Source organism: Gavialis gangeticus, unplaced genomic scaffold (assembly GCF_001723915.1).
Source record: "Gavialis gangeticus isolate Ggan-Ray unplaced genomic scaffold, GavGan_comp1, whole genome shotgun sequence".
Classification (NCBI taxonomy): domain Eukaryota; kingdom Metazoa; phylum Chordata; order Crocodylia; family Gavialidae; genus Gavialis; species Gavialis gangeticus.
In genome coordinates, this window is record NW_017729031.1 from 55,205,636 (window position 1) to 55,217,835 (window position 12,200).

At 38.5% G+C, this 12,200-nt stretch overlaps 1 protein-coding gene across 2 annotated transcripts in view; it reads right to left on the reverse strand.

The window, feature by feature from the left end:
* Positions 1 to 3,387: 3,387 nt before the first annotated feature.
* Positions 3,388 to 12,200, reverse strand: part of LOC109301691 (neurabin-1-like) — an 88,956-nt gene continuing 80,143 nt past the window's right edge. For both annotated transcript variants that reach the window (XM_019522929.1, XM_019522930.1), the window contains 2 exons: positions 7,651 to 7,839; positions 3,388 to 5,018 (listed from right to left, as the gene is read on the reverse strand). In XM_019522929.1, the coding sequence (XP_019378474.1) occupies positions 4,851 to 5,018; positions 7,651 to 7,839 (357 nt within the window). In that variant the 3' untranslated portion in view covers positions 3,388 to 4,850. The remainder of the gene's footprint in view (positions 5,019 to 7,650; positions 7,840 to 12,200) is intronic.

Consider the following 12,200-nt stretch of genomic DNA (forward strand, 5'->3'; position numbering starts at 1 on the left):
CCCCCCCCCCCCCAACTTACCCAGTGCCCATCCCTGCCACACAGCTGTAGAAGCAGGGAGCTGGCAAACCACACGCGCACAAAAGAAACCCCCTACATCCAAGGTGTGTTACTTTTAAAAAGTGGAAACACTTTGAAAGCAAAAGCAATTCGAAGGGGTGAACTATAAATAAATAAATAAAAAAAAAAAAGTTGCAGTGCCATCTGGTGGATAAAGGCTCATTACATGTCTTTGAGTACCCTTGTGTTTGCATGCAACAAATCCATGGATGTGATGCTTTAATTCCCAGTGAGCCAAACTAAACTACATCCAAGGAGTTTTAGTTTAATGCACAAGAAAGACTTTTGAAGTGTTGGGAAATTCCACTCGTGCAAACAGAGAAGCAGTTGCAGCGCATGAAAGGGCAAAACCTGGTGTGTACATGAGCTCATTATGACCAATCTTATGTAACAAATTAGTGTAATGAATGTGACAGCTGTGTATGTTACTGTAACATGTTAACCTGCTTCTCAGGAGCACTTAAAGAATTCAAGAAAACTTGTGTTTTGATGTCAAAACATATCTAGTGCCCAGAACTTCTGGTCTTATTCTGGTCATAAGGCAAGCAGAACTTGTCCTCTAGGCAAGTAAAAGGATATTATTGAAACAAACAACGTATTAGACTCTGCGGAGGGAGAATGAATCAACTTCTGAGGGCTATGACAAGGTTAGTAGTTTCCTTGCTGCTTGGTTCAAATTGCATCTCTGGGTTCTATACATACTTTCACTGAATCCTCTCGTTCTGGAAGCTTTCAAGGTGGATGCAGGAAAGCACTTGCTTAAAATTCCAGCTCATTACCTCAAGTGATCTAGCTCAGGGGCTGGGAACTTTCCTAACCATAGATTATTTCTGGAGACTCAGCTTTGCTCTGTGGGCTGCCCATCTCCTGCTGTGGCCTGGTTGTTTTTGCTCTGTGCAAGTTGGCTGATCTCTATCCTTTGCCCACCCAAAAGCAGTCTACTTTGAAAGACATAGCAAGGGACAATTTAACTTAGTGAGCAGAGGCTGCAGTGTGGAGGGGAGAGCAGCCCTTGACATGGAGCTGAATAATGTAAAGACTACCCCCTCCACTGCAAGAGCCAGCAGCAAGGGATTAGTCAACTACTAGTAAAATGAGGAACATGGAATCTGGGCCAGATGTGACAGACTAATGGATTATCGGTGTACTGTTAGCAAAATGCAGATGATCCACCTTACGTTGTAGAACCCTGCTTGAATCCAAACTATTAGTCTGGGGTGCTGAGTTGAAATGTTCAAATTTATTCAGTTGTTAACACCCTCTTGGCTCAGGATAGGTCAGAGGAGGGTGACACATGTTGGTCTGTCTGATCCCAATCACTGCATTTCTTGTTGTACACCTCAGAGAAGCAGCTGGAACTGTAACATTGTAGGCCAGTGCTGTGTTAGATGGCTTTTGTTGCTTTAGCAAGACAAATCTCCCTTACCATAATGTGAGAAGGTGAAGTGTTTGAGGCATTAATGCCTTTTCATTGTAGTTGCATCTCTGAGACCAAGTGTAAAGCCTGTTTCCTGCTCAAATTAATGCCCAATACAATTGAGTGCCTAGACATGAGCAGCAAGGCTGTTCTGATGTGCTGTCTCAGACTTGATTGAGTCTGCTGTAGTGTGGTAATTACCATACCAATTGCAATAGCCTCCAGTGTCTTGTGGAGCAGCATCCTTGTACTCAAAAATGGTGGTGGGGCCACTTTACCTAAAGCTCATTCAGTGCTGCTCTAATTAAAGACTCCTGCCCTGCCTCCCAGAGCATGTGTATAAGCACCCATTAGGGCTATGCAAGAAAGCACACAGCCAGAAAGATGCAATTGGGGCCCAACATTTGTAAAATTTAAAGGAAGTATTTTGTACCTGTTACTTTTGACAACCGTACAGCTAAAAGGATAACTTAAAAAAAATGAATTACACCTTTTAAGGCTGAACACACATTTTATACTAGTTCTGAAAATGTTAAGACAGATGTCATGATTCAAGAATTAATTGACCTGACTTAAGTAGCATTTAAGAAAAAGTGCAAGATATATTTTTAAAGGTTAGGGTATTACAGTCTGCCTCTTATGACTATCTGTCCAGCACATATATGAGTATATGGGGTTACAGAAACTGAAATTATCTTTGCTTATATCCCTGCTATGTAGGAGCATGAGTTTGCATTACTGAAGTAAAAAAGCAGGGCTTTAAATCAACTTTCATATGTGGATATTTCAGTTGTTTTCCCCTGTAACGATTATAGCGGAAATAAAATTACTGTAATCTTCATTTTGTTGTATTTACTTCTGGTCATGAGTTGAGTTTTAATTAAGTAGTAGATTGAGCAGTAGATTTTTGTACATTATTCTTTATTGTACTGAAAGGATTCACTCACTGCTGCAGGCTGGTTAGAAGTAGCAAGAGGAAATGGACACTTCACTGAAGTGCTGGGATTCAGCCCTGTTTCAGACTTGTTAATCTTGCATTGTGAAATTAATTTGTGTGTGTGATGAAACCAAACTTTTAATGCAATACCTTGGAATGAAGCAGTCAATTTGTTCAACAGTTAATGCAGTTTATTAAAACAAGAGTTGATTTCTTTGGGAGCTTGGGAATAGAAATTATGGGACACCAGCCTACCACCATCTCTCTTTCCATTATTCATTATAACCAGGGATCCTGGTTTTCCCTGATTTAAAAAAGATAACAAATGTTCTGATAAACCCCCTAAAATCCATTATTAAAATGAAAGGCTCTCTCTAACCCCTCACCCCCTGACCTGCTCGTGCCCCTCACTCCATTCCCACAGCCTTGCTGGTACCCCTTGCCCCCATACGCAGCCCCTGCCTTCCCAGCCCTGCTGAAGGTGGCCTCCAGCTGCCAGCAGCCACTGCAGTGGAGCAAAGCAGTCAAGATAGGTAAATATATGATGAACGTACTAGCCCCTGTTTAACTGTTAAAGCACTGCAAAGACGAGCTTTTGAAATTTGCAAGTGAGGTAGTGTCGGACAATGTCCTCAGAGGTGAACACATCAGGCACTTTGAAACTTTCAGCTCCCAAACATGACACATCAGTCTATTCCCTTCCAAACCACTTCATTCTGTGCACCTACCAAAAACAACCATAAGGGGTGTAGCTATGGGATACAAATAGCCTCTCCCCACTCAAACTCTAGCCAAGCTTTCCCTTTTTCAGCAGTACTGCTCTTCCACCTTTGATCACTGAAACACTGGACATGAGTGCATCTACCTATAATTAACTTATCGAGAGGAGTTAAACCTTAGCAAAGAAAAAGCAATTTTCTTAGTTAAAACACAGAACTAAAAACACAGAAAAGCCATTTAGTAGAAACATATAAGACCAATTTTTTAAAACTTTATTTTGGAAGCGAGTGGTGTGCAGGTAGATTTCCATATGGTCCTCTCTCAGAATGTAGAAGAGGTAATTTTCCATACATATTACAAAAACACTGAATGTCAGATGATAGTCATTCATTTGATTAAAAATGAAAAAAACATTTATTATATATTTAAAGGAGAACTTGGTCCATGTAACTGGAATTCTAATTTTTTAATTTCAGTAATTCTAGATTTATAACTTCTATTCCACAATGGAATTAGCACTTTTACTCCATTATTTTTGTGAAACAAAATCTAATTAGGGAATTGCTTATGTAATATTTCTAGAACATATGCCATTATACAAAAACACATCCAATCATGTTCTAAACTATTTCAGGAATCAAATCCTCCTTTAAAAAAAACCAACCAAACATTCTATAGTCTACAATCGAACAATTAAATACGATACCAAAACCCAGTGCTTCATTGATAATTTTTCCTACAAAGCTCATCTGAGAATTTGAAGTCTGGAAACAGTATTGTTTAAAATTAGCAAATATATAAATTTGGTCCCCAAATCTTATACTGAGTAGAAAAGAGAAACACACACATTGCAAACTGATCTTATTCATAGCATAAAATTATAAAACTATGTATTACTTAGGAAAAATACATAAAAAATTGATCTTTTTATTTATATGTTTAAACCTTGTTCCACCACCCTATCATGTAGCTTGCAGAGAGGACTTAGTGTTATGCTTAACACAAATAGTTTGTGAAAACTCCTTATTTCTGAATACTTCTCAGTAAGTTGCAACACGTGAAGTTAAAAAAAATTCATTGCATTACCACAGTAGATTTTGAATTAAAAAAAAAAAAAAAAAAGGACTATGACTGGGAAAATAAAGATTTTTAAAGAGAATACTTTGAAATACATGCTCTGTTTAAATTAATTTGACATTACTGTTTTCTTAAACTTAATTTTTCACTATACAACTTTAGTGGCAATGGAAACCAGCAGACTGTTGTAGACTGAATTTGGTGGCAGGATTTTTCTATTGTCCCTCTGTCAGATTCAACATGCTATTTATACTTTAAGTCAAATGCCAGAGTAGTAACATATTATAGCATATTTCTTTACATGTCATATTCCAATTCTTTTATGAATTTCAATGAATGTTTCAGGGTGTATGGTGTTTTTACAGATTGGACAGACGCACAAACAGTACTTAAGGCAGGAAGTTAAGTTACTGTCTATTAGTACAGGCAGAAACAACTAGATATAAAAAATATTGAAATTATTACTTTGTTTTAATGGAACATGTAATGGGGAGGGACTAAAGAAATTAAAAAGGTAAATAAAAACCTATCATGTTAAACTGTTGCACTTTCACTCTTTCCCCTCAATTGTACAATTATATACAAATTTGCTGTACTACTTCAAGTTGAAGTCAGTCTGCTAAAATAAAACTAAATCATTTTAGCAGCTTGATTCTACAGTGGCTACCACCCTGCCACTCTTCCGAACTTCTCTCTCTCGCTTTTGAACTTTTTCCTTCTGTTTTTCCAGTTTTTCTTGTGTTTTTTTAATATCCTTAATTTTTTTCTTTATCATGGATCGGTCATTTTGACTGGAAACTCCCAAAGCCTTTAGGAGAAAATGGATATCATTATTGTTTTTCAACATAAAACCAACATCTAAAACACTAAATCTGTTTAGGAAAATACTGAAAAACTTCTAGAAATTGTCCAGTTCTTTACAGGGGAGCAAAGGGTGCGAGTCTGTGAACATAGTATTTGTGTTTTAATAGTAAATTGGAGGGCAAACTACTCTTACCTTGCTATAAATATTTAAGTATTACTTAATAGAGTAGTAGAGAGTCTAAGATACGAGAAAGTTAAAAGCCTGTTTAAAATTTTCTGTTGACTCCAACGATCCTGCAGTATTTGGTATATACTAACCACAGTAACAGGAGTATTAATTCCCCACCTCCTTCACCAGCAACATGGCTGAACTCAGATCAATCATTTGCAGTATTTAGTGTTTTAGAAAAAATATCTATCAATGAAAATAAAAGGAAAGAAATAACTTAGTGAAATCCTAAGTCCCATACTACTGACAGAGGTTCAATCAGCTGAAAATGTAATAATACTTCCTGCCAGCTTCCCAACAAACTATCTTCTGTCTTTTTTTTAAGCAAGAAATTAAAATCCTGCTTGCCCAGGAAGACACTATCCTGATCGAAGCAGCAGCACCATGATACAGGCAATCATCAAAAAAGAATTAGAATCTGTCATTTAAAATTCTCATCTTGCCTGTTTACTTTTTGCATTTCTCAGCACTAGCTAAACTTTTACATTGTTGGTAATTCTGTTTTGGGGTTCTCATGCTTTAGCCCATTCCAGTCCATTGTTTAAAAATCTGTCATGGGAATTTAAAATAAATTCATAAAAACATTGTTGTTTGTTTTTGGTTTGTATCTAAATGGAGAGCCAAACTGGATTCAATACAATCCTTTTTTTTAAGTAGTAAGAACAATAATACACTATTAAAAAGATATAGCGAGACTAAAATGTCTTCCATAATTTTAACTTAAAAGCGCTAATTTGTTAGTTTCTATTTTCTTTTAATAACAGATAACAAATTAGTATTGTCATTAAAAATGCAGTTCAATTTTTGATCAGCAGATGGCAATATCTGATTTCAATTCACAAGCAGAGCTACTGTTATATATCTGTTGAACTCCTAGTAGAATACCATATAAACAACTGCTTCAACCACCAACATTCCCATTTCCTCATATCAGATAAACAGATATAGCTGATGAGTTAGTAACAAGCTTCGTTCTCTACCATTCAAAGAAGCATCCTCATACTACATTAAAGAAAATTTAGTGTTATAAATCTATTTAAAAAAACAGGTGCATTTTAAAGAGCAAATTAAACATTTATTTTTCTTTATTACCAGACATTCCAATCCACCTATTAGTCACTAGGGGCATTTTATAGATGTGCTTCTGCAGGCAGTGGAGGGAAGTGGGGGGTGGGAGAGGTACTTTAATTAGTGTAGCTCTGAGACCTATGCTAATTAAAATGCCCAGTGTCATGTGTATCAGCGTCCCTGAGCTGAAAAATGGTAGTGGGGCACTTTGTATTAAAGGTCATCGAACCAGCTTTAGCTTAAAGCACCCTGCCGCTATTTTTCAGCATGAAGACGCTGATGCACGTGATCCTGGAATCTGCGGGAGTGTGATAATTACCACACTCCAGCAGACTTGACTGAGTCTGCTCTGATGTGCTGTAACTAGTGCCATGGGAGCAGTCTCCCTGCATGTGTAGGAGCCCTGGGGCTGCCTATACATGTGCTCCTTGGTGTTCTAATTAGAATGCCTTGTAGCAGAACTGATTAATCCAATCTGCTTCCTGTTTTAATTAGAACACTCCAGAGTTGCTGCAGCATCAGCAAATGTGTGAGGGCTTAATACACATGATGCAGTGTTTTGGTTAGAGCAGCTTTCCGGGAACTGTTCTAATTAAAATGTGTCTCCCCGCTCCCCTGGAACATGTATAGGCAGCCATAATTCTGGCTTTACTCTATCTAATATCCTAATTTAGTGTAACATCTTGCTAACCTAGAAAAAATAGTCTGATGGCCTGAATGAAAAGTGTATAAGGTGAAAACTAGTAGCAAGAGATACAAAGTTACAGTTTTTGGAGGCAGAATAGCCATCTCAAAATAGCACCTGGATGTTTTGCAGAGGTTTAAAAGCTAGGCATTAAGAGGCTTCTGTAAAAAGGCAGATTCTTAGAAATATACTTCTCAAAATAGTGGCCACATCTGAAAGTAGAAAAGGTTTTAGGAATAAGGAACTGAATTTCCAAAAAAGAGGTAGAGATCTGGGTGGAAGTCAGATTTCTAGAACTAACTAAAGCCTGCTGTGTTATGTACTTGAGTCACCTGCAGAATTGCCTTTTTGGGCACCAGTTGCTTTCTTTGAGTTTTATTGCACTGCCATTTAAGAAATGTTTTATTTTGCCCTTTTATTCTGTCATAACTAATCCTTTTAATTTCAATATCCTTTAGTTTAATGCCATTCATTAAATGATGTTTGATTCTACACATTCTGAAGCTAAACCAAGAACACAGAAATAACTGTTATGCCCCTTAAAATGTTGCCAGTGCTCAAATAAGGAAAGGCTAAGTTTCTTTATTTTAAAAAAATGCATCTCTGAACTAGCAGTCAAGTAACAGACATTTTTAAATTTAAAAAAGCACTTACCTTCAACTTATCACTGTCTAGCTGCATCAGCTGCTGCCCATCTATATTCATTGCTGTGAACTCTGAAATATATTGCTCCATGTTCATTCCCATCAACCAATGACATACTTGTTGGGTTGTCCACTCAGAAATGGGTCTACTCTGCCACTGATTTTGTTTCCCTGTTGTTGCAAATTCATCATCAAGTGCCTAACCAATCAAAAAAGTTACAGTGAATAATTTAAGATGATAAACATTTTCCCTCCTTGACTGTATAAATTTAAGTTAAGTTATCAACTTTTTGAGGTAATAAAGTGCATATTTTTCAGTGCACTTTTATCAAACAAAAATCCAAAAGGAATAATTTATATGAAGAATACTTTATATGAAGAATTCTCAGCTTTAAAATTAACATTTCTCTGAAACTGTCTTTTGCCACAAGTTTTAACATTAAATAGTTCTTATAAAATCTTTCTAAATACTTTCTGTATTTCTTTCTATAAAACTTTAACATTTTCACTTGCATTCTGATGGGCAGCAGACTTTGTAGTCAGTCCTCTTTAAATCCAAGACATTGTAAGAAATACAAAGTTATCACAACAACTCAGACGACAAAATTCACCACGAATATAGGCAGGACAAACATTTGTAAGACATTTTAGTTTTGCCTCTGAGAAACTGAATTGTTATGAAACATCAAAACACTGGCTTAAATCCAGGCAATTTGTTGCCAAGCACTGAGCAACTTGCTCATTTAAGGGAGCAGAATCCTGAGACAGAATGATAATTCTGCTCTTTCTATACTGTGCCTAAACAGAAACGTGGCAATTTGGCCATATTACATGGTAATTTGGGAGAGTGCACAAACATCTAAGACAATGAGACTGACCAACCTGCTCTCACTTGTAACCAAACAAGGACTTTTAAATTATTCAATTCTAATAATGGGCGCATCTACATGAGATGCTTCAGCAGCGTAGCATCAGCAAGCACAAACTGTGATGCCAACTCTACAGAGATGTAGTGTCTAAAAGTAAACGTGTGCTGCTGGGACTGCACAGTCAGGGGCATGTGTAGACATGTCCAATAAGTTACAAATATATTCTCCACTGTAACTAATAACTGTTATTACTAAGTGGTAGTGTATTTCTCAAAAGTCATATTTATTCTCTTACCTTGTCCTGCCACACCAGATTTTTATTTTTAATTTGCTAGGCAGCAGAGGCTATCTGATTAATACCAGGCCATGCGTTATTCCAGTGAAAATACACCTCAATTGCTCAAACAGCCTAATCAATTCTTGGCTTTACATCAGGGAGTTTTCTTCAATTTCTGCTTAGCATCACAAGAGGAAAACCTGCTATTACTATTTAAGCAGTCTGTTACAGGGGTAGGTAACCCCTGACACGTGTGCCAGAGCATAGCACACAAAGGCATTTTGCTTGGCATGTGTGCCTTGGGGCAGATGGTGGGGAAGCCATGAGGGCTGTGAGCAGGTGGGCTCCACAGTGGGTGGCAGGGGCCTGCCCGGTGTCCGGGCTGGCTGTAGCAGGCAGCTGCAAGCGGCTGTGTTTGGGTCTGTGGAGCCCTGGCCCAGCTCACTGCTGGCAGGCGGCATATGCATCCCTCAGGGCAGACACCACTGCCACAAGCATAGGGCCTCTCATGGCTCCACTGCCATCCACACCTGGCACATCAACAATTTACAAGTTGGGGTTGCATGTGTTTTTGGCACTTTGCCCAAAAACACTGCCAGCCCCCAGTCTATTACTTCACTAAATACAAAAAAAAAATTCTGAGTCTACAGAGGAACCAGGAAGCTGTTTTAAACGTTTTTAAAAATGGTATCTCTGGGAACTTGAAATCGGGATTTCTTGACCTGATGTTGCAACTCAAAATAGGGATAGATTGGACTAAACCTTCAGAAGTCTGTGGTATTAAGAGATCAAAACAAAACTTTATTATAACTGTAGCTGAGGTTTGGGGGATTAAAACTCTGATTACAGTATTATGAAAATAGGTTAACCTGACAAATTTACATTTTTGATCAGTGAACTGTATTTAAGACACGCCTATAAATGACTGTTACGCAAAACCAACATGATTGACCCAAAACCCATATTGTAGTGCGTGTCCCATCTACTTAAAGTCCATTTCCCATATTCAGTCTTGCATGAGTACGTAGAGAGGCAAACCACATCTGAGGGAAGAGCAACGAAGGGCGTCTTTACACATACTCTGAGGGTGGGGAGGGGCACTCTATAATTAAAGTTCCTGCAGCATCTCGTATATTCAGTGTCCCATGCTTCAAAATGGTGGCGGAGTGCTTTAACTAAAGGTCATTCAGCAAGTTTTGGTTAAAGGGCCCCTGACGCGATTTTGAAGGATGGGGATGCTGAATGCATGAGATGTGGAAGCTGCTGGAGCACACTAAGTAGGATGCTCCAGCAGACTCAATCAAGTCTTCTCCGTATGTCTATAGGCACCTTGAGTCCCTTGAGGCAAAACAGAATGGTTTTTCAGCTTCTCAGAAGCTGACAGTTTTATTCTTTATATCATACTAGCAGCTGCTAGCAGAGAGTGAAACACACAAGTCTGAATTAAATCTTTCTGCCCTGTACCAAGTAGGGTAGATGATTCTGCTATTATCTCTCTCTAATAACAGTAAGAAAAAGATATGCTTCCAAAGCTAAATATCAAAATGCATTTAATATTGTCTGAAAACGGGAGTTAAAGCAAATATATTAATTTTAGACTGCCTTTAAAACAATTATACTTTTGCCATTACAAGACATCAATACTTTAAAAAGTACAGGTCTCATTAATAAAGAGACTCAGATTCATTTACTGCAACAAGAGAGAGAGGATGGTTTTGAGCTGCCTAACTCTTAGGGTGGATCACTGGTAGTCTCCAAGCTGCTTTAACTTACACCTGATGGTAGACATCCTCCAGACTAACCAGTCCACAAGTCAGGCCCATGGCATAATTCTCACCGTCCCAAACTCCGCATATTGGGGGTAGTAGATGGGAGGTTACTGCAAGAATTTGGTCCCAAGGATTCTCAGCTGGGCAGACCCATCTGCTTTTCAGGACCCATTTTCTATTTGTTGCCAGAGGGCTAGTCTGTCTCATACATTGTAACTGATTTTTCACCTTAAATATTATTAACCTGGCATACTGCAGTACGTAAAAACTTATCAGCTTTATTATATACAATAACTTACAAAATTATCTCATACTTGAAACCTAATTTTTTTGGTTCTCCAAAATTCTTAGGCCCTTGGCACTGATGGGGTAGTTGCTTTCCTTACAATTAAGAATATATTTTTTAACTACAATTGCCAGACTACATTTCAATTCTAAGCTTGCTTTCTTTGGGCCTGTTAATTAGCTACGTAATCTGGAAAGTAGTGTCAACAACTGAGTCCTTACTATAAAAGTCTCAAGAGGCAACATTGAAAAGAAAAAGGAGGGGTGCTATCCTAGCATGCTTTTAACTTTCAGGCTTTGCTTGTCACATAAGGAAAGCAAAACATGGTTGGAGAGGATTAAAGCCGATTATCAATAAAAGTAAGGCAGGAGACTGACAGAATACAGACTTTTTGTAATTTAATAGAAGATTTACACTACAGGTGATGCATGTCACTAAGAGAAAGTAGACAGAATGTCCTCTTTAAGAATCCCCATTCTCCTAAATTCGCTTAGCATAATACCAGAATGAGTAATAACACTTTAAAAAAGTTCTAACCACCATGCCATTTTGAATTGCTATTGCCATGCAAGTGTTTGACAGATACCACAATACTTCCTTGGATTCTGCTCAGTTAAAGGCATTCCCATACAAGTGCAGTGTCACAGAAGAGGGCCCATGAACACCACAATTCTCAACTGACTACTCTCCAAGTGTCATCCCTCTTTTACTTAAGCTTAGTGGGCACAATCAACTGAGGTACGTCTAGCGCCGTAATATGCAGTGTCAGGCACTGGCCATTTTTTTCAATAAAAAACCCCCACTGGTACTGTACCTTCATTTTTATAGCTTAAGGACCTTAACTGAAATCTCCTTTTCACAGGTAGAAGCAGCTGTGTGCTGGCTCCTCCTGTGACTAGCTATCTTCCAGTGGGTGATGTACGAAAAACATTTCTACCAGCAGAAAAAGACAAATGCTGATTCAGACATCAGAACCAAGAGAAGTTTGTGAAGATCTGGGAGAACTGTCTCTTAAGACTCTCTTAAGCCCTGACGCGGCTTTACGAGCACTCATGGTGCTCTGGTGTGGTGCCAGAGGACTGGAAGAGGGCCAACGTGGTTTCCACCTTCAAAAAGGGGAAGAAGGAAGACCCAGGAAACTATAGGCCAGTTAGTCTTACTTTGATCCTAGGCAAGCTGTTCAAGAAAATTATGCTGGCACACATCCATGAGGGGCCAGCAGGGGATTTCATGCTTAGGGGCAACCAACATGGGTTCATCAGTGGCAGGTCCTGTCAGACCAACCTGGTGGCCCTCTATGATCAGATCACCAAATCATTAGATGCAGGGGTAGCAGTGGACATAGTCTTCCTGGACTTT